At 36.9% G+C, this 23,280-nt stretch overlaps 2 protein-coding genes across 3 annotated transcripts; one reads left to right on the top strand and one right to left on the bottom strand.

The window, feature by feature from the left end:
• The first annotated feature begins 3,063 nt into the window (after positions 1–3,063).
• LOC306886925 (vesicle-associated membrane protein 3-like) lies at positions 3,064–10,962 on the top strand. Its single transcript, XM_079444301.1, has 6 exons — positions 3,064–3,425; positions 4,580–4,697; positions 4,898–5,056; positions 7,919–7,970; positions 8,426–9,327; positions 10,020–10,962. Coding segments are annotated over exons 1-5 (348 nt in total). The 5' UTR covers positions 3,064–3,423; the 3' UTR covers positions 8,443–9,327; positions 10,020–10,962.
• LOC306886915 (tapasin-related protein-like) lies at positions 10,960–22,183 on the bottom strand. Of its 2 annotated transcripts, none has more exons than XM_079444284.1 (9): positions 21,930–22,183; positions 21,486–21,698; positions 21,122–21,400; positions 13,935–14,135; positions 13,692–13,859; positions 12,801–12,904; positions 12,476–12,704; positions 12,209–12,283; positions 10,960–11,228 (listed from the first exon to the last, which is right to left on the bottom strand). In XM_079444284.1, exons 1-9 carry the CDS (start codon positions 21,964–21,966, stop codon positions 11,221–11,223), a joined length of 1,314 nt encoding a protein of 437 aa, XP_079300410.1. In that variant the 5' UTR covers positions 21,967–22,183; the 3' UTR covers positions 10,960–11,220. The 2 variants fall into 2 exon arrangements, with proteins under 2 accessions (XP_079300410.1, XP_079300411.1); XM_079444285.1 differs by having other exon boundaries at positions 21,486–21,718; positions 21,930–22,115.
• Between the last annotated feature and the right edge of the window lie 1,097 nt (positions 22,184–23,280).

Raw genomic sequence — 23,280 nt, 5'->3', positions numbered from 1 at the left:
CACATTCAGAGAGAGACAGTTGTCCTGGCACCATGATGTGAGTCTCTCTACCTCATCCAAGTATGCGGTCTCATCGTTGTTGGAGATGAGGCCAAGAACCACAGTATCATCAGCGAATTTGATAATAGATGTGGAGCTGTGAGAGGACACACAGTCATGCGTGTAGAGAGAGTAGAGCAGGGGACTCTGGACACAGCCCTGTGGGGCTCCTACGTTCAGGGTGATGGAGTTTGAGGTGAACTGGCCAACTTTCACAACTTGAGGTCTGCCGGTGAGGAAGTCTTGAATCCAGTCACAGAGTGAGGAGTTTAGGCCGAGGTCTGTGAGTTTAGAAGCCAACTTGATGGGGACTATAGTATTGAAAGCTGAGCTATAGTCAATGAATAGCAGCCTTACATAATTCCCATTGTTGCTGTCCAAGTGTGTGAGGGAAGAGTGGAGGATGTGAGAGATGGCATCGTCAGTGGATCTATTTGGGCGATAGGCAAACTGAAGGGGGTCCAAAGTATTGGGTATGGAGGAGCAAATGTGGCTCTTTACAAGTCTCTCAAAAACCTTCATGTGAAAAACTCTTCAAAAACTATAGATGTGAGGGCAACTGGGCAATAGTCATTCAGGCAAGAGGGTTTATTGTTCTTTGGCACAGGGATAATGATGGATTTTTCGAATGAGGTGGGAACCACGGAGGTAGCAAGGGACTCATTAAAGATAGAAGTGAACAAACCAGCGAGCTGATCAGCGCAGGACCTCAGAACACGGCCGGTTATCCCATCAGGTCCGGCTGCTTTCCTGACGTTCACTTTCTTTAGCGCCCTCCGAACCTCATCCTCCGACACGGTGATTACAGGATTATCGCTGCTCTGCCTACTGCTTCCTGATGTGCTGGACGGCAGAGTCGCGCCGCCGCCGTTGCAATTGAAGTGGCCGAAGAGGATGTTTAACTCGTCGGCTAGCAACTGATCTGCTCTCACCTCCGCGGAGGATTTGTTTCCAAAGGCACAGATGGTCCTCAGTCCCTGCCACATCTGTCAAGAGTCATTGAGCTGGAAATGAGACTCAGTTCTCTCTCTGTGTCTGTGTTTAGCGGCTCTTACTGCGCGTCAGAGAGCATAGCACGATGCTTTGTACTCGCTCATATTCCCGGTCAGAAGAGCCTCATTGTAAGCGGCAGTGCGTGTGTTAACTGCAGCACGAATTGTTCTGTCCACCCACGGTTTCTGGTTGGAGAATTTCCTTATCGTTATTGTTTCTGTAGCTTGCTCGGTTAGCGTGTTTACAAAGCTTAATGCTACATCCGTGAACTCGCTGACGTCAGAAGAACTCGCCCGGAACATGTCCCAGTCGACGTCATCAAGAGCCGCCTGCAGCATAGCCTCTGAGTGGGAGGACCAGCGCGTCACTACTCTCTGCACCGGGGGATCCTGAACGATCCTGTTTATATTCCGGTGTGAGGAAAATGGCGGCATGGTCCGATTTGCCAAAAGCCGGTGGTGAGCGGGCTTTGTAGGCATTCTTGTACTGAGTGTAGCAATGATCCAGTGTGTTTGGTCATCTAGTTGGATACATGTTGATGAAAGTTCGGCATGACCTGCCTGAGGTTGTCTCCCGCGATGATAAAGGCAACGGCAGGATGTTTGTTAATGTAGCCGCTGAGCACATCGTGAAGCTTAGACAAAGCCTGTGGTGGAATGTAAACAGCAGTAACAATGATCGATGAAAACTCCCGGGGCAGATAAAATGGGCGGCAAATAATGGAAAGATGTTCCAGATGAGGCGAGCAGGAACGCGACAGAATGGAGATATTCCTGGGATCACACTATTTTTTTGTTAATCATGAAACACACTCCTCCACCCCTGGATTTACCGGCCTCTGCTGTTCTGTCCGTCCGAAAAACAGAGAAGTTATAACTTGGCATTACAGCAGTGTCCGGGGCCGAGCGCGTGAGCCATGTTTCTGACAAACAAAGGATGTTACAGTCCCTTATGTCCCGTTGGAAACTAATCCTGGCTCTAAGATCGTCCTTCTTATTCTCCAAGGACTGGACATTTGAGAGCAGAATGCTCGGAAGAGGATGACTGTGAGCCCTTTTCCTGAGTCTATCTCGAATCCCAGCGCGTTTCCCGCGGTGTTTCTTGATCCGTCGCCTCGGGGGGGTTATTGTTCATCGCCGCGTTCCAAAGAATCTCCAGAGGCCACGATGGATTCTTGGCTAAAGTGTCCTGGAACAGGTTGGTGTAGCGGTTTCCAATGTCCAAAAGTGTTTCTATGTTATAGGTGATCAGTGCCGACATGAAATGTGTAAAAAGAGAAAGTAAAAGTAAGTAAAAAAGTTAATTGAAGCAGAGCGGACTGTATGGCATCCGAACACAGCGGCGCCATTTTGGATATTCCATACGACCAAGTATGGTGACCCATACTCGGAATTTGTGCTCTGCATTTAACCCATCCAAAGTGCACACACACAGCAGTGAACACACACCCGGAGCAGCCATTTATGCTGCGGTGCCCGGGGAGCAGTTAGGGGTTCAGTGCCTTGTTCAAGGGCACCTCAGTCGTGGTATTGAGGGTGGAGAGAGCGCTGGACATTCACTCCCCCCACCTACAATCCCTGCTGGCCCGAGACTCGAACCCACAACCTTTGAATTATGAGTCCGACTCTCTAACCATTAGGCCATATTATGATGTTGTAAATATTACAACATATTACGACTTCCCCATCATTATTATGTTGTAAATATTATGCAGCATTTTTCTTTAAAACAGTACTTAACAGCTTCTGGAAGCACAAAATGGGTGCGTTGATGCTGATGTTTTGATGGACGATGAGATCCATAGCTGCCTCTGCAGGTCATGAGGAAAACAGCATGCGGTGTGTGCGGAGAACCCAGTTCTCACAGAGAAGAAAGAGTCTCTTAAGAGAGAACAAGCCGACTCAGCACTCTGAACTCACTGATGTACCGCAGTACAGAGAGAGAGAGAGGATGGGGCTGTGGAAACATGCTGCGCATCCTCCTCCTCCTCCTCATCCTCATGAGTTCAGCTACAGCAGCGACGCAGCGCGCGCACATCCACTGCACTAACACACAAACCAACGCAACAAGACTGAAGAATCCGGCCACAACACACACAATTACCCCGCGCTGCATTCTATATGTGAAGTTTCTCTGATTAATGGCTACACTTTCAACGTTTTAGAGAGGAAACCTGTCATCATAAATCCGTTACTGGAGTTCCCTCAAGGCGAAATTGAACATTTACACATGCGCTCGTGCTGCTATAATGCGCCACTCTCACTGATGACGCGCACCAGCCTCTTCATACTGATTTGAACGTCTCTACCTCTTCTTCGCAATTTTGATTTGAATTGTATCACCTTTGGACTTTTCTCCCTTCAGTGAGGCACTCCGAACAGCTGCTCGAGGATGTAAGTATTTGCGCAGACTTTATATTATGCTGTTTTTGTTAGTTATAGGCCTATGAAATATAAATTAACTTGTGCTTTTTATCCTTACATAGGCTGCAGTAACTTTTTTTAAACAGTTTTCAAGCTTAATTTCTCAATAATGTAGCCTATCCTAAATTTGTTTTGATGTGTTGGGGATTTGTTGTCACAAGATTATGATTATAGGCTACAGTCTTAGCATCAATAACGGTCATGATTACATTTATATGATTTTGCATTTTTGATATACCAACACATAATCTAGACCTCCTTGGTACTGAGGCTAATTAGGATTTTTTGATGTATGGGACAGTAAAAGAACCAGGTTGAACCCCCCCCCTCCTAAAAAAAAAGTAAAAGTAATTAATATAGTAGTTAAACTCATTGTTAAAAAATATGGTTTTAGGTTTTACGGATTTCATTTTATTTTACATTTTAAACTGTATTTCATTAACTGATATAATGTTCATATACCAACCTATTTAAGTACTGAAATCTGTTTAATATCTTTGTAGTACACTGATGACCACCAAAAGCAGGTGGTGATGAGAAAGTCATATTATGAACCAAATCTCACCACACGCAGCTCTTGCACAAGCTGAGAAGGTCATTCACACAAACACTAAACACCATCATGGTAACACACATGAAACTGAAATAATGCAATAAACATGAATTTAATAACATTAAATGTAACATACAACCCTAATGTATATAGGGGTATATATATATTATAGGGGCAGTCGTGGCCTAATGGATAGAGAGTCATACTTGTAACTCAAAGGTCGTGGGTTCGAGTCTCAGGTCCGGCAGGGATTGTAGGTGGGGGAGTGAATAATCAACACTCTCTCCACCCTCAAATATGTGAAATGTAAATGCAGGGAATTCTGGGAATGTCGATTAATGGGTTTTCACTGTAAATTATACATTCTTTCTTCACTTCTCCAGTTTTTCACTGTATGTAGTAGAGGAACTTACCGTTAACCAACTAATAGGTTTTTACCGTAGCATTTTTAGTCTTTACCATTAAAATCAGTCATTTTTTTGAGTTTGACATACTGTAACTGGAACATCAAACCATAACCTGTGCACGAGTCAATGACTTTAAAGTGTCATGCCTCTCTTTGGATGTTCAGGTCTGCTGCAGATGATGCCAATCCAGCAGGTGCTCCTGGAGGAGCCGGTCCTCCTGCTCCGCCTCCAAACACCACCAGCAACCGCCGACTGCAGCAGACACAAGCACAAGTGGAGGAGGTGAGTGTGTGTTTGTGTAAAGAGTTTATAGACCAAAACATGAAAGCTTTATAAATGCACAGGACAGCATGTAAATGGGTTGTGCAGTTTACCTCGTACAGCATTTCGAATAACCAAAATCAATAATCAATGCTATTGCAACACAAGTATTCAGTGTCGTTCTTTCTTGTCTCATGTCTTTCTGTGGTTGTGGTCTGCAGGTGGTGGATATCATGCGTGTGAATGTGGATAAGGTTCTGGAGAGAGACCAGAAGCTCTCTGAGCTGGACGACAGGGCAGATGCTCTACAGGCCGGGGCGTCACAGTTCGAAAGCTGTGCTGCCAAACTGAAGAACAAATACTGGTGGAAGAATTGCAAGGTGAGTCATTGTGACTGCAAGAAATCAGCTCAGCGCTCATACAGGATATTACTTATTACTGCTTCATTTCAATTAATAATTAAGTGAGGGGATTTACAGTGGGCAAAAAATGAGATAGAAGACCAGATTAACAGGAAATTATATGATGTACTCAAATGTTTGCATTGTTAGAGCTAAAACAAACAAAAGAATGCTAAAATGAAATGGAAATATAAATATTAGATACAAAACTTACACTTAAAAACTATCTGTAATAATTAAGCTTAAGTTGATGTACTAAAATACTAAAACTGAAATAAAAATAAAGTTATATAGAAATATTTAAAGAAAAATAAAGCACATAGAATGACAGCACATAACAACTGAAAATAAAAACTAATTCAAAATATTAATAAATGCTATAAAAGTGTATAAGTAATACTAAATTAACGCGTATGTACTCTGAGCCCCATATAGTGTGAATGAACTAACATGCAGGAGTAAATAGGTCAGTGCTTATTGCTCATGCTATGCTCAGTGATTTTGTTCTGTACAGCTGCAAGTGTTAATTAGTGTAAACTGGAGCCTCTGGGTTTTGATAATCACCTAGATGCAGAGAAACATGGGAAATATCAGTACTGTTTTTTTTTTAAATGTGCTATGAGATGAAAAAGTGGGCTGTCAAAAATGATCTAAGTCAGTGGTTCCCAATCCTGGTGCTGGAGAACCCTCAACAGTGCATGCAGTGTTGCCAGATTGGATGGACAATTACTAGCCCAAAAGCTCACTAAAAACCACCCACTCCAACAAAAAATCCCAAAACGTTAACTGTCAAAATTATGTGATAGAATATATTATTGCCAGGTCAATCAAGGTTGATAAGAACCATCTTTAACTCCTTAAAACAAAATAACGATGACAAAATAATATAAAAAATAGATCAGTTTCCTAGGAAAATGGATAAAATCAGGGCAAATACATTTAAGAGAATGACTAAAATATGCAAGCAGACTGTCAAAATGACAATCAAGAAATTAACCGATACCTTTGAAAAAACGCATTCGTCATTTTCAATGTCAACAGTCAGAATAAGCCCATTTGAAGGCAAAAAGCACCCAGTATAAGTGATCGGAATAAGCAACATAATTAGGTATTTCACACACCTTGATAGACAAAACTGTGTCATTCATTGATACACACTGTACGATAAAAAAATAACAACAAATAATGGAACATAACATAGAAGTTTGCCCAGTCAAAACTAATCAAGTAGCAGCTTTCAAGGATATACGGGGTGGTGATGGCGCAGTGGATAAGACACATGCCTTTGGTGTGAGAGACCCGGGTTCGACTCCACTGTGAGACACCAATGTGTCCCTGAGCAAGACACTTAACCCCTAGTTGCTCCAGAGGCGTGTGACCTCTGACATATATAGCAATTGTAAGTCGCTTTGAATAAAAGCGTCAGCTAAATGTAAATATACCAATCTGGATCATTTAAAAGATCAAAGGGATCATAATAGATTAATTTTGATTAAATTATTCACCTGGGCTCTGATTTCAGAGTTACAATAATGTTAGAGCCTTCGTGTCATCTCCCTTCATAATTCACGTTTTGAGTCACTCTCTCACTCTTTACCGTGTAACTTATATTTCGGCCACTCTGGCATTGCGATTGCTTGAATATACAGCTATCCATTCAAAATCTGCTTCGTTATCACGCTAAAAACTCATCACTCATGCATCATCATGTCTGTTTGCTGATTCCTAATGATTGGCTAAAAGTGTGGCTGGCAACATCAACATGGCAGTGTGCGGTGTGTGTTTAGCAACAACACGATCACTGTTTGGGATGCAGTATATGCACACTTGGATTTAGTTTGTTAACCAATTAGCCTATACAGTTTAAATGTTTGAAAACTTCCAAAATGACCCCCAACCAGCCCAAATTTTGTCCAACTGCCCAAACCAATTTTTACCCGCACAGTCAAATTCAAAACCTGCCAACTGGGTGGGACCCTGCCCAATCTGGCAACACTGACTGCATATTTTTGAAGTCTTTCTTATCCTGGGGTCTTTATGAGCTGATGAGTTGAATCAGGTGTGTTTGATTAGGGAGACATCTAACATGTGCAGTGTTTTGTAATTGGTGCATTACCATTATTTTTGCTCATACTCCCACTTGATTTACACAAATTCGAGGACTTGTTTTCCTAAAAGTTCTGCACACCTGCGTCCTTGCATGTTCATTTGTGTTGAATATTTATATACTTACTAATTATGCTTTCATCTACCAATAGGTGTCTCTGTTTACACATATATTTAACATATTTACCATATTTAAATCTGTAATAAGTCTGGAATTGGCAGACCTTGCATGTACGCCAACATTTAATGATGACAAAATAATATAAAAATAAATCAGCTTCCCAGGAAAATGGAAAAAATCAGGGCAAACACATTAAAGAGAATAACCAAATATGACTAAAATATGCAGGCATAAAATATGCAAAAAAATGAACCGATACCCTCGAAAAACGCATGCATCATTTTCAATGTCAACAGTAAGAATAAGCCAATTTAAATGCAAAAAGTGCCCAATCTGCTCATACTCCCACTTGATTTTTTATGATTACATTTATAAACAATCAGACTTATCACTTTAGCCAGGCATCTGATCAAATGAGCAAATTCCATAATACCCTAGTTATATGTACAGTATGTTTTTTTATTTTTCTTTACTTTAATTTTGAGGATTTGTTAGCATATTCTTGAATAATAAGATGATTCCTGATACTCAGGATGTTGGATAATTTATGTTTTGCTCACTGACTTCCTTGTAATGTAGATTGAGTGATAAACTGTCATTTTTTCCTCCCTCAGATGATGATTATTATGGGTGTCATTGGAGTCATCTTCATTGGAATCATTTTCTGTGAGTTTTGAATCATTTGAACGACATTCAGAGCCCATTATCAGCAGACAACTTTGCCATTATCTCCTATTATATACACTAGGTTACACGTCAGTAAGTTATAATTGTTTCAAAGGCAATTATATATTATTATATTGTATTATAAAATAATCTTAAAGGTACAATTACCTGTTATTAAAAATTAAACCATTTGTAATTCTTTGAGCTGAAATTCTGATTATATTTCTACATTTGTAAGGATATTTTAAAAGGCATCAGTATTGGTGCTCAGACCAGCCATCTATGTGAGTTTGTGTGTTTCGAGGCCAGACCGGACCAGCTCCGCACAAGCTCAATAATTCATCATTACACTCGTTACAGTGAATTATTCATTAAGGGCAGTGGTGTGCAGCAGTGCAGTAATAGGTAAAGAAACACATTTCGTCACACTCTTCCTTTTATCTTTCCTTATCCAGTGTATTTCTTCTCTTGAGCCGATCCACCTGCAACGAACGAGAAAATGAATGAGTGAATGAAGAAAACACAATCATGAGCTCTGCCCATTTCCCACATCCTTCTCAATCTCGAGGTCTCTCCATTTAGTCATTTTGCACCTTGGTGTGACAGTAATACACAGATATCTGCTCTCCTTTCTCCTCTACCAGAATGAGCACATTTCAGTTTCTCTCTCTCTCTTTCCCTCCCTTCCAGAATCTCCTTCATTATTTAAATGTTCTGCAGACACGCAGACATTCATACATGAATGCACAGAGAGAGCAGAAGAAAAACAGACTAAGAATAAGTGGGAGAGGCCAGGAAGAAAAAGACACTGTCTTGTGAAACAACATTAGGAGATGAAAAAGTAGAGAGAGGAGGCGTACAATACTGTTTAGGTCAGTTTTTTTTTTTTTTTTTTTTAAGAAAATAATGCTTTTGTTCATCAAGGATGCATTAATTTGATCAATAGTGACAGTGTCAGACATTCATAATGTTAACAAAGATTTCTCATTTTTAAGCATGGTTTCCACAAAAACATTAAGAAAGACTTTTTTGAAAAATTCAGCTTTGATATCACAGGAATAAATGACATCTTAAAATATATTAAAATAGAAAACGGTTATTTTGCATTGTAATAATATTTTACAATATTACTGTTTTTACTGTATTTTTGATCAAATTAATGCTAAGACAAAATGGGTCACATGATCCTTCAGAAATAAGTGTAATAATGCTGAACTTTTGATGACTTTGACCATGAATTACTTTTTAATTACAGATTGAAATTTATTAAAATAGAATACAGTTAAATTGTAATAATATTTCACAATATTACTGTTTTCACAGTTTTTTGACCAAATTATTGCAGCCTTGCAAGGCCGTGTTCACACTTGGCGTCTTTTTTGACTAGAAAAAGTTGACAAGAGCGTTTTTTTAATGAAAAACAAAGCTGGCAGCGTCTGTTACAAATAGCAGCTGAGAGCGTCTTTTGTTGCCATAGCAACAGCTGTAACAGTAGCCTAGCGCTGTGTACTGCAGAAATATCAAGAAAGAGTAAAAAGTTGGATCTTGCGTTGGCTTTTGAAGTTAACGGGAAAGAAAATGTCGATTCACAACGACGTTTGTGGGTGCACGACATTATACGGGGAAGGAACCAATATTATGATAGAGTTTTGTGCTCATATCATACAGCTCCTTGTGCTCCGAAACTAACGTTAGTACGAGCAGTCTATCTACCGGCACCTTCTCCATTTTTCTTCTTGTTGTTATGGAAACGACAGATCTCGCTCGCTACTCGCTTGTCATTGGTCAGCTGTCAAAAAGGCGCTTGACGTAGGGCGTTTTTTTCAGAAAAGTTGAAATTTTTTCAACTCGAAAAAACGCTCTGAGCTGCAGAAAAAGATGCCGGCGGTGGCGTTTTTTGAAAACACGGTTTACTCCATAGGATTATAATGTAAAACAGACGCCGGCAGCTTCGAAAAAGACGCCAAGTGTGAACACGGCCTTGGTGAGCATAAGAGAACATTTTAAAACAAACTTGAACGGTAGTCTATGTGAGAGAGAGAGAGAGAGAGAGAGAGAGAGAGAGAGAGAGAGAATGTGTGAAAGTGAAATAGATGAGTAAGTTAGTAAAGTCAGGTAAATATCATTTGTCTCTGTTTTGCCAAAGCTTTCTCATCTGACCTTTTGGAGAACTTTTATAAATTGATATAAACATAATCTATGCCTCTTAAACCATTATCACTACTGCTGTTACCGAGACTAGATTCATACTATCCACTGATTTTTATTCTGAATGTGTATGTGTACTTAAGATTCAGACATTTCCAGAAAAACAGCACAAATAGACAGATCAGTTATGAGAATAGCTGTGTTTTTTCTACTTACTGTATAGGTGCACAGGTTATGAAAATAAACAGCAAAAATACATGCCGAACTGTAATAAAGGGGAAAAGTGAGAACTTGTAACGTTACACATAGAAAGCATAAAAGATGTTAAGAATGAGAAGTTCATTTGTTTCTTTTGACTTGCATGGCAGAATAATCGCACTGTTCAACTGTTTTATGTGTGATATGTTTATTTATTTTTCTTAACTGCCTGTTATAAGCCTCATTTTCCCGTTCTGTGGAAAAGCCTGATGTGAATGCTACAAGCCTGCCAAAATGTACTGAAACGTACAGAAATTCACAGATAATCAATGCAAACAGAGCATAAACAATAATCGATACTGCCATGCAATTTACAACGGTTGGTTTTCACATTCCTTTGTCAGCACAGACTTTTATATTCTGTTCTGTTGTTGGAGAATTTAGACATGTCTATTTTTCTCTTGTACGATCAAGTGAGACAAACTAAAAATAATGACAAATTATTATGTGTATGAATATTAATGAAAGCATATACCATAACAGAGGGGTAATGACATTAGCTCTGATGCCAGTGTTAGATTTGAATGGAATAAACAGCATGCTTATATGCCCCTGATACTTTAATGATGCCAATAAAACCATTGACAAAACCTTTTCTGTTGTTTTTATTTCACAAAAACAAGGAAAATGTACAACAAATAAACAACATCCAATAGATTAGAACATCAGGTAAAATAAATTCATTTTACATTTAAAGAATAAGTTACGCAATAAATTGATTTTTGACATTTAACTTCAATTAAACAAATGTACCATGACTGAATGAAAATAAACCCATGTGAAGACAGAGGAAGTAAGAAACGTAAGATGGCTCCTTCCATGAATTCACGCAGAAGACAGGTCCTCAATTCTCTTAAAAGACAAAAAATGATAATACAATAATCAATAATACATTTAACATTGTCCCTTCACTATCTTTTGGTCTTATACAGTAAATTCAACTGTTAATTTTTTTTTCTTTTTTTTTTTTTCTGAAAGACTCTGATCACCATAACTGCATTTATTACAGCAAAAGTACAGAAATTATTAATTATTACAAATTTTGATTGATTTAAGATAATTTAGATCATGATTACGATTGATTTTATATATATATATATATATATATATATATTGTAGAAGGTCATTTATTCCTATGATGGAAAAGAAGTTTTAGCAGTCATTACTCCAGTTTTCAGTGTCCTTCAGAAATCTATCTAATAAGCTGATTTGCTGGTCGAAAAGAAAAGAAAAATGCATTTCTTATTATCAATGTTAAAAACAGTTTCGTTGCTAGATACTTTGTTGAAAACAGATTTTTTTCCAGGATTTTTTGATAAAGTTTGAGAAAAACAACATTTAATTAAAGGTGCTGTATGCAAGTTTTTGACTCTACTAAAGCATAAAAATACCATAATATGTTTGCAGATATTTACGAAACATGCTAAGTTAACATACATGTTTATCTGAAAAACAATGCTACAGTCAGTTGTTCTCCTTTGAAAATGTGCGTTCCGGGCTAGAATGTCGGCCTGTTTTGGTTTGTGAAACCCACCCACTGCCGGTTTACCCAATTGAATTTCGGCACCCCGGGTTGCCAGGTGGTGGAAAACACAGCCTATTTCATGTCCTATTGCTGTCGTTAATCTGGCAACCTGCGTGTGCATCAAGTCTGAGGAGGAGGAGGGGCTGGGTGAAAAAAATCCTCTCCAATAGTTTTAATTTGGACTGCAATCCTACATACAGCACCTTTAAAATGCATTTTTTTGTATCATTGTAAAAATGAATTGATGAATGGTAGTATATATATTTAGTATTATATGTAGTTACATGTTTTAAAAAACTGAACTCACCAGCATCTTTGAAAGCATGATACAAAAACACCACTGATATCGCCAGCATCAAGACTACTGTCCAGAAGGCCGTTGCTGTTTAATTAAAAACAAAAATCAACAGCTTTTTTTGCAACAGACTATTTACATTGAACAGATTTACTGATACTACATCAAATTATTTTGCACATGAAAATAGCTATTAATTTGCTCTGTGATCAACATTCAATTTACATAAATCATATTTGTGAAAACATCATGGGTAACTTAACACAAAAGATCTCTTACATGGCTCAGGTTCGTCCACAGTCAGAGTGGCATCACTTGGTGTTTCCAGGGTAGAGTGAGACACCCTACAGGTGATAACGGTCCCGGGTGGGTTTTTGTTGGGCCGTAGGTTGAGGTGAGAGGAGAGGGAATATGTTCCATCACTGTGCTGCCGGTGACTGGAGAGGGAGGATTCTTTTGATAAAGAGACAGGCTCTTCTTCAGAGGGTGCCTTGGAAAACCACTCCACCTACAGGAGCACAGGGCTGTCAGGACACAAGCCAAGAGCCCGACTCCAAAACAACATCAAAATATGGTTTTGTACTTCTTCTGAAAGCGAGCTGACCTGCACATCCAAAGGATAGTAGCGATGACAATGGCAGCTCAGTTTCTGGGGTGTCGTGTCCTGAAATATCAGTTTCTCCTCAGACAGTGTGATACGAGGAGGTTCTGGGTAAAGAAATGGGATGGAATATTTGACAAATTTCCTTTAAATGAAATTTAAGGATTTATGGATGTGAACAATTTATGGGTTTCTTCAACTTTGAGCAATTACTGTATGTCCTATGTGTGGATTTTTATTAAAACAAACATATTTCAATTTCTATGAAGTTATATGAAGGCTTTAGAAACTTTGGTAACACTTTAGCATAGAGAACAATTCTCGCTATTAACTAGTTGCTTATTAGCATTCATATTTCTAGCAAATTTGTTGTTTATTAGTATTTATAAAACACATATTCTGCATGACCATATTCCTAATCCTACCCAATACCTAAAGTTAAAATCTACCTTACTAACTATAAATAATAACATAAATATTAATAATATTAGTAATTAGGAGTTTATTGAGGCAAATGTCATTGTTAGTTAGTAGTTAGTTAATAGAGAACTGGACTTGGACTTTAGTGTGACCGAAACTTTTTATCATGCCTTGACCTTTTATTTTTTCTACTTTTCATATTACTTTTATGTATAAATTTCATTGGTTTACCTTTGTCCCAGCTCCACACACTCAATATTAAACTATGGAAATCCATCATTAAGTTGGAATGGGAAACTATGTTTTTGATGTATGTCCACTACTGTTACTTGATAGATTAAATAAACTAATGAGAGTGTGGAAGTATTTTAAGAGTCTATTTTCTAAAAAGTGTCCATAGCCGAAGAAACATCTTTATATAGAATATTAAAGGATATTTTGACCCTTCTCAGTATATGCCAATGAAAGACTCACGTGTGATGTGCAGCTGCACAATCTGTTGAGTCTGAAACTCCCCAGAGCCTACAGTACAGATATATGTGCCCTCATCTGAGACCTTTAACCTCCTCAGAGTCAGAGACGCATTACCATCCCTCATCAGAAGATCTGCTTCAGCGCTTGTGCCTTCCCGGTCCACAAATGCTGTAGTGTACAGTAATAGTGAGATATTTAGCACCCAAACATGTTTTCCTATAAATATGAATATTTCTCACTTACAATCTTGTCCCACGTCTGCCTCTATTTCCCTCGCTTTCATGTCAAGTATTTTACGGCCATTTCCTCTGTGTTGTATGCGCCACTCAAGTGCCACATCCTGCCCAGGGACGGAGTTCTTCTGTCTGAAGCCACAGTCTAACAGCACATCACCCCCGATTGGAGCCACGATGGATGGGACACGCGAAAACACCACAAACACGACTGGGAAAAGAAAGGAGAGGAGGGAATTGGTAAAAATGTCATTACTTGCACAGAACTAAATGTACATTATAAAATCATTAGACACTTATTCATGGGTTCTTCTGATCAATGCCATCTAGAAGTGAATAATCAGAATTTTGAAATGATTCGAAACAATTTGCTGAAATCACACAACTTTTATGGAGTAGCCTTCTTAATTTGTTTTCAGGATATTTATGACCCAATGGAACATCTAAAGCAGGGATGTCCAATCCTTCTCCTGGAGGGCCAATGTCTAGATTTTAGCTCCAACCAGCTCTAACACACTTGTCTGGACGTTTCTAGTCATTCTTAAGACTTTGATTAGCTGGTTCAGGTGTGTTTAATAAGGACTAGAGCTAAACTTTGCTGGACAGTGACCTAAAGGGACATGGTAACGTTTAAAAAAAAGGAGATGGGATGGAAAATTCTATTTCAATGTTTTTATGTTAAAAACTTTTTTCAGGTGAATGCAGTAGTTTTTTGAGAGAATGCAAATGTTTTGTAACATAATGCAAAGCTCTTGGGGAATACAATACTTTTGTCAGAGAACAAATGTTTTGTGAGAACGAATGTTTTGTTTGAGAACACAAATGTTTTAAGAAAACATGTTTTGTTTGAGAAAACAAATGTTTTGTTACAGAAGGCAAATGTTTTGTTTGAGAATGCAAATGTTTTGTTTGAGAAGGCAAATGTTTTGTTTGAGAACGCAAATGTTTTGTTACAGAAGGCAAATGTTTTGTTTGAGAAAACAAATGTTTTGTTACAGAAGGCAAATGTTTTGTTACAGAAGGCAAATGTTTTGTTTGAGAACGCAAATGTTTTGTTTGAGAAAACAAATGTTTTGTTACAGAACGCAAATGTTTTGTTTGAGAATGCAAATGTTTTGTTACAGAAGGCAAATGTTTTGTTTGAGAATGCAAATGTTTTGTTTGAGAAAACAAATGTTTTGTTACAGAACGCAAATGTTTTGTTACAGAAGGCAAATGTTTTGTTTGAGAACGCAAATGTTTTGTTTGAGAAAACAAATGTTTTGTTACAGAACGCAAATGTTTTGTTTGAGAATGCAAATGTTTTGTTACAGAAGGCAAATGTTTTGTTACAGAAGGCAAATGTTTTGTTACAGAAGGCAAATGTTTTGTTTGAGAACACAAATGTTTTGTTTGAGAACGCAAATGTTTTGTTACAGAACGCAAATGTTTTGTTTGAGAACGCAAATGTTTTGTTACAGAATGCAAATGTTTTGTTACAGAAGGCAAATGTTTTGTTACAGAAGGCAAATGTTTTGTTTGAGAACGCAAATGTTTTGTTACAGAACGCAAATGTTTTGTTAAAGAATGCAAATGTTTTGTTACAGAACGCAAACGTTTTGAGAACGCAAATGTTTTGTTTGAGAACGCAAATGTTTTGTTACAGAAGGCAAATGTTTTGTTTGAGAACGCAAATGTTTTGTTACAGAACGCAAATGTTTTGTTTGAGAACGCAAATGTTTTGTTACAGAACGCAAATGTTTTGTGAGAGAACGCAAATGTTTTGTTACAGAACGCAAATGTTTTGTGAGAGAACGCAAATGTTTTGTTACAGAAGGCAAATGTTTTGTTTGAGAATGCAAATGTTTTGTTACAGAACGCAAATGTTTTGTGAGAGAACGCAAATGTTTTGTTACAGAACGCAAATGTTTTGTTTGAGAACGCAAATGTTTTGTTACAGAATGCAAATGTTTTGTGAGAGAACGCAAATGTTTTGTTTGAGAATGCAAATGTTTTGTTACAGAACGCAAATGTTTTGTGAGAGAACGCAAATGTTTTGTTACAGAACGCAAATGTTTTGTTTGAGAACGCAAATGTTTTGTTTGAGAACACAAATGTTTTGTTTGAGAACGCAAATGTTTTGTTACAGAACGCAAATGTTTTGTTTGAGAGCGCAAATGTTTTGTTTGAGAACACAAATGTTTTGTTTGAGAATGCAAATGTTTTGTTTGAGAACACAAATGTTTTGTTTGAGAACGCAAATGTTTTGTTTGAGAGCGCAAATGTTTTGTTTGAGAATGCAAATGTTTTGTTACAGAACGCAAATGTTTTGTTTGAGAGCGCAAATGTTTTGTTTGAGAACACAAATGTTTTGTTTGAGAGCGCAAATGTTTTGTTTGAGAATGCAAATGTTTTGTTACAGAACGCAAATGTTTTGTTTGAGAGCGCAAATGTTTTGTTTGAGAACACAAATGTTTTGTTTGAGAATGCAAATGTTTTGTTTGAGAACACAAATGTTTTGTTACAGAACGCAAATGTTTTGTTTGAGAACGCAAATGTTTTGTTTGAGAACACAAATGTTTTGTTTGAGAATGCAAATGTTTTGTTTGAGAACACAAATGTTTTGTTTGAGAACGCAAATGTTTTGTTACAGAAGGCAAATGTTTTGTTTGAGAACGCAAATGTTTTGTTTGAGAACGCAAATGTTTTGTTTGAGAACGCAAATGTTTTGTTTGAGAACACAAATGTTTTGTTACAGAAGGCAAATGTTTTGTTACAGAAGGCAAATGTTTTGTTTGAGAACGCAAATGTTTTGTTTGAGAACACAAATGTTTTGTTTGAGAACACAAATGTTTTGTTTGAGAACGCAAATGTTTTGTTACAGAACGCAAATGTTTTGTTACAGAAGGCAAATGTTTTGTTACAGAAGGCAAATGTTTTGTTTGAGAACGCAAATGTTTTGTTACAGAAGGCAAATGTTTTGTTTGAGAACGCAAATGTTTTGTTTGAGAACACAAATGTTTTGTTTGAGAACGCAAATGTTTTGTTACAGAAGGCAAATGTTTTGTTACAGAAGGCAAATGTTTTGTTTGAGAACGCAAATGTTTTGTTACAGAAGGCAAATGTTTTGTTTGAGAACGCAAATGTTTTGTTTGAGAACACAAATGTTTTGTTTGAGAACACAAATGTTTTGTTTGAGAACGCAAATGTTTTGTTACAGAACGCAAATGTTTTGTTACAGAAGGCAAATGTTTTGTTTGAGAACGCAAATGTTTTGTTTGAGAACGCAAATGTTTTGTTTGAGAACGCAAATGTTTTGTTACAGAATGCAAATGTTTTGTTTGAGAGCGCAAATGTTTTGTTTGAGAACACAAATGTTTTGTTTGAGAATGCAAATGTTTTGTTTGAGAACACAAATGTTTTGTTACAGAACGCAAATGTTTTGTTTGAGAACGCAAATGTTTTGTTTGAGAACACAAATGTTTTGTTTGAGAATGCAAATGTTTTGTTTGAGAACGCAAATGTTTTGTTACAGAACGCAAATGTTTTGTTTGAGAGCGCAAATGTTTTGTTTGAGAACGCAAATGTTTTGTTACATAACGCAAATGTTTTGTTTGAGAGCGCAAATGTTTTGTTTGAGAACACAAATGTTTTGTTTGAGAATGCAAATGTTTTGTTTGAGAACACAAATGTTTTGTTACAGAACGCAAATGTTTTGTTTGAGAACGCAAATGTTTTGTTTGAGAACACAAATGTTTTGTTTGAGAACGCAAATGTTTTGTTACAGAACGCAAATGTTTTGTTTGAGAGCGCAAATGTTTTGTTTGAGAACACAAATGTTTTGTTTGAGAATGCAAATGTTTTGTTTGAGAACACAAATGTTTTGTTTGAGAACGCAAATGTTTTGTTTGAGAGCGCAAATGTTTTGTTTGAGAATGCAAATGTTTTGTTACAGAACGCAAATGTTTTGTTTGAGAGCGCAAATGTTTTGTTTGAGAACACAAATGTTTTGTTTGAGAGCGCAAATGTTTTGTTTGAGAATGCAAATGTTTTGTTACAGAACGCAAATGTTTTGTTTGAGAGCGCAAATGTTTTGTTTGAGAACACAAATGTTTTGTTTGAGAATGCAAATGTTTTGTTTGAGAACACAAATGTTTTGTTACAGAACGCAAATGTTTTGTTTGAGAACGCAAATGTTTTGTTTGAGAACACAAATGTTTTGTTTGAGAATGCAAATGTTTTGTTTGAGAACACAAATGTTTTGTTTGAGAACGCAAATGTTTTGTTACAGAAGGCAAATGTTTTGTTTGAGAACGCAAATGTTTTGTTTGAGAACGCAAATGTTTTGTTTGAGAACGCAAATGTTTTGTTTGAGAACACAAATGTTTTGTTACAGAAGGCAAATGTTTTGTTACAGAAGGCAAATGTTTTGTTTGAGAACGCAAATGTTTTGTTTGAGAACACAAATGTTTTGTTTGAGAACACAAATGTTTTGTTTGAGAACGCAAATGTTTTGTTACAGAACGCAAATGTTTTGTTACAGAAGGCAAATGTTTTGTTACAGAAGGCAAATGTTTTGTTTGAGAACGCAAATGTTTTGTTACAGAAGGCAAATGTTTTGTTTGAGAACGCAAATGTTTTGTTTGAGAACACAAATGTTTTGTTTGAGAACGCAAATGTTTTGTTACAGAAGGCAAATGTTTTGTTACAGAAGGCAAATGTTTTGTTTGAGAACGCAAATGTTTTGTTACAGAAGGCAAATGTTTTGTTTGAGAACGCAAATGTTTTGTTTGAGAACACAAATGTTTTGTTTGAGAACACAAATGTTTTGTTTGAGAACGCAAATGTTTTGTTACAGAACGCAAATGTTTTGTTACAGAAGGCAAATGTTTTGTTTGAGAACGCAAATGTTTTGTTTGAGAACGCAAATGTTTTGTTTGAGAACGCAAATGTTTTGTTACAGAATGCAAATGTTTTGTTTGAGAGCGCAAATGTTTTGTTTGAGAACACAAATGTTTTGTTTGAGAATGCAAATGTTTTGTTTGAGAACACAAATGTTTTGTTACAGAACGCAAATGTTTTGTTTGAGAACGCAAATGTTTTGTTTGAGAACACAAATGTTTTGTTTGAGAATGCAAATGTTTTGTTTGAGAACGCAAATGTTTTGTTACAGAACGCAAATGTTTTGTTTGAGAGCGCAAATGTTTTGTTTGAGAACGCAAATGTTTTGTTACATAACGCAAATGTTTTGTTTGAGAGCGCAAATGTTTTGTTTGAGAACACAAATGTTTTGTTTGAGAATGCAAATGTTTTGTTTGAGAACACAAATGTTTTGTTACAGAACGCAAATGTTTTGTTTGAGAACGCAAATGTTTTGTTTGAGAACACAAATGTTTTGTTTGAGAATGCAAATGTTTTGTTTGAGAACACAAATGTTTTGTTTGAGAACGCAAATGTTTTGTTACAGAAGGCAAATGTTTTGTTTGAGAACGCAAATGTTTTGTTTGAGAACGCAAATGTTTTGTTTGAGAACGCAAATGTTTTGTTTGAGAACACAAATGTTTTGTTTGAGAACACAAATGTTTTGTTACAGAAGGCAAATGTTTTGTTTGAGAACGCAAATGTTTTGTTTGAGAACGCAAATGTTTTGTTTGAGAACACAAATGTTTTGTTTGAGAATGCAAATGTTTTGTTTGAGAATGCAAATGTTTTGTTACAGAACGCAAATGTTTTGTTTGAGAACACAAATGTTTTGTTTGAGAATGCAAATGTTTTGTTTGAGAACGCAAATGTTTTGTTACAGAACGCAAATGTTTTGTTTGAGAACACAAATGTTTTGTTTGAGAATGCAAATGTTTTGTTTGACAACGCAAATGTTTTGTTACAGAACGCAAATGTTTTGTTTGAGAACGCAAATGTTTTGTTTGAGAGCGCAAATGTTTTGTTTGAGAACGCAAATGTTTTGTTTGAGAACACAAATGTTTTGTTTGAGAACGCAAATGTTTTGTTTGAGAACGCAAATGTTTTGTTTGAGAATGCAAATGTTTTGTTTGAGAATGCAAATGTTTTGTTTGAGAACGCAAATGTTTTGTTTGAGAACGCAAATGTTTTGTTTGAGAACGCAAATGTTTTGTTTGAGAACACAAATGTTTTGTTTGAGAACGCAAATGTTTTGTTTGAGAACGCAAATGTTTTGTTTGAGAATGCAAATGTTTTGTTTGAGAATGCAAATGTTTTGTTTGAGAACACAAATGTTTTGTTACAGAACGCAAATGTTTTGTTTGAGAACGCAAATGTTTTGTTTGAGAATGCAAATGTTTTGTTTGAGAACACAAATGTTTTGTTACAGAACGCAAATGTTTTGTTTGAGAACACAAATGTTTTGTTTGAGAATGCAAATGTTTTGTTTGAGAACACAAATGTTTTGTTTGAGAACGCAAATGTTTTGTTACAGAAGGCAAATGTTTTCTTTGAGAACGCAAATGTTTTGTTTGAGAACACAAATGTTTTGTTTGAGAACGCAAATGTTTTGTTACAGAACGCAAATGTTTTGTTACAGAAAGCAAATGTTTTGTTTGAGAACGCAAATGTTTTGTTTGAGAACACAAATGTTTTGTTACAGAACGCAAATGTTTTGTTACAGAAGGCAAATGTTTTGTTTGAGAACGCAAATGTTTTGTTTGAGAACACAAATGTTTTGTTTGAGAACGCAAATGTTTTGTTTGAGAACGCAAATGTTTTGTTTGAGAACGCAAATGTTTTGTTACAGAACGCAAATGTTTTGTTACAGAAGGCAAATGTTTTGTTACAGAACGCAAATGTTTTGCTAGAGAACACGTTTTTTGAGAGAATGCAAATGTTTTGCTAGAGAACACGTTTTGTGAGAGAATGCAAATGTTTTACAGAGAACTTAAATGTTTTATTTGAGAACAATTTTTTTGTGAGAGAATACTTTTTCAAGTGAATGCAGGGTTTCTTAGGGAAGCATAATATTTTTGTGAGAGCACAAATGTTTTACAAGAAAGCACAAAGTTTCTTGGGGGGAATGCACTATTTTGCGAGAGAACACAAATGTTTTGGGAGCATAAACAAAGTTCCATAGATGATAGATAGATAGATAGATAGATAGATAGATAGATAGATAGATAGATAGATAGATAGATAGATAGATAGATAGATAGATAGATAGATAGATAGATAGATAGATTACAACCTTACCCTCTGTCTGCAATGTTCCTGATTGGCTGAGAGGCAGGTTCAGTTTACTCTGCATAAGTGGGTGCGTGTCAGATTGTGTTGTCTCACTGTGAAGGGTCTGCAGCACCAGAGTGAGGCTGATGCCGCCACCTTCCAGCTGAACTGAGCCAATGAAATGAGCAGGGAGGGAATCCAGCTCAGCACCGCGAGGAACATAACGGCTGATCTCACAAACCACTTCCTGTTCATTGCAATCAGCATGAAGAAGCAAGTCTGCATTAGGAATCTGAATAGATGGTACTGTGGGGTGAGAAACAACAGAGAAAGAAAGTTTCTGTATTTAATGTAGACATTCAATTGCTGACTTTAGGTTCAGTGCACTTACACGTCAACTCAAAGATGAGATCGTCAGTGTTAGGGTTCTCAGGGGGGTTATACGGGGTCACGAGCTCTGGTGACAGACCATCATTTCCAACAAGATCCCTGAAGACCAGAGTGGAGGGAGTGCGCTTGAACATCGCCCCGCCCATCATGCCTCCCATCCCGCCCCCTTCCTCGATCAGAGAGCAGGACAGGACCACATCTGCCCCCTCCAGCCCTGTGACGAGACAACACTCACTCAAACAGCAGGGGGCGCCAAATCCACCAAAATCAGATCAGTGAAAATAAAACCGAAAGCAAAAAGACCATTCTGACCCATCAATCGATTTTAACGTCGTGAAAAATTACATTTTTATTACACAAATTAATATCAAACCTGCATATGCAAATATATGCAAGCAAATCGCCTGAAACACTATAGGAGCACGAATAAATATCGAAAACTCACCATAGACCAACGAAAGGAAGACGAGGATTGTCAACATCACAGCTTCTGACAAGATAGCTAATGATTTTACAAGATGTCGCTAATAATAGTAGGCCTATGTGCATATATGATTAGCCTACATTAAATGAGGAAAAGCGCATTTTAGGACACGACTAAGCTAGGCTAACATCGAAACTATCGTGATACATTCAGTAGCTGATATACTTTCACTTTTGTTCACAGTTCTTCCTTACTGGCCAATTCAAAATAAGAGTGAAGTTTTCCGCTTGCTTGCGATAGAAAATGTGGCGCTTTTTGCTTAATATTAGGCTATTTATTATTTTTATGTGAGACATTTTGTCCATATCCATATTAAAGGCTGGTAGGATCTGTTTTTACCAATGTATCGATTAGATATATTGTACTAACCCTTAAGGAAATTAACCATGGTTTTACAAAAAACATCAACAACAAAAAAAAAAAAAACCTTGGTTACTATAGTTAAACCATGGTAACCACAAATTAATGGTTTTGCTACCATAGTTTAACCATGATATTTGTAGTAAAACTGTGATACAAATGGTAATTACTACACACACAAAAAGGATACTACAATTTTATTATAAAGTATGGTTCATTTTCGTAAGGGAAGGTACAAAGTGTAATATGGTTAAACATTTATACATTTGAAAACAAAACTATGCTTGTGCAGGGTTAGTTGCCCATTTTTGACCATTTTCAGGGTGGGTTTATGAAAGTAGCTTTCTGTATAGACGCATACATAAGTCTTGGCTGCTAAAAAGCAATTTAACATTTTCTTGTTGTCCAAGAAAACAACAACAACAACAAAAAGATACAGATTAGCCAGGGGCCTGTACCATGATGGTGGCTAAACAAACTCAGGGTTACAGGATTAGTTTTGAGTTGACAAAACCAAACCAGTTCAATCCGGCTTTGTTGGTACCATGAAGCTGATCATCAACTTTCTCTGTCAACTCAGGCTTGATCCTGAGTTAATGGAGCTCGTGCACATGAAAGTGTGACATCAGTAATGAGCAGCCAATCACATGCCTTGAAACTGGGATTCACTTCTCGTGAGAGAGTCAGTGCGAATTCACTACCAAAGATTAAAAGATTGAACAATATGAAGAATTTAAACACATTTACACAGCAAGATGAAACAATCGATCCATTAAAGAGGAAAACTTATCTTACCATATAAGTGCAAGTAAAATTTGTAAAGTTTATAATATTTATAGATATAACAACACTTAAAAATTGAAACTCATATGTAGTCATGTTTACAGCTATTGATTCTAAAACATATTTATATTGCATATTATCTATGTTTATATTAATTTAAAATAAAAGC

This window comes from Barbus barbus (genome assembly GCF_936440315.1).
Source record: "Barbus barbus genome assembly, chromosome: 21".
NCBI classification, from domain to species: Eukaryota; Metazoa; Chordata; class Actinopteri; order Cypriniformes; family Cyprinidae; genus Barbus; species Barbus barbus.
The sequence above is the reverse complement of the archived record's forward strand: the minus strand, read 5'-3'. Positions and strand labels throughout refer to the sequence as shown.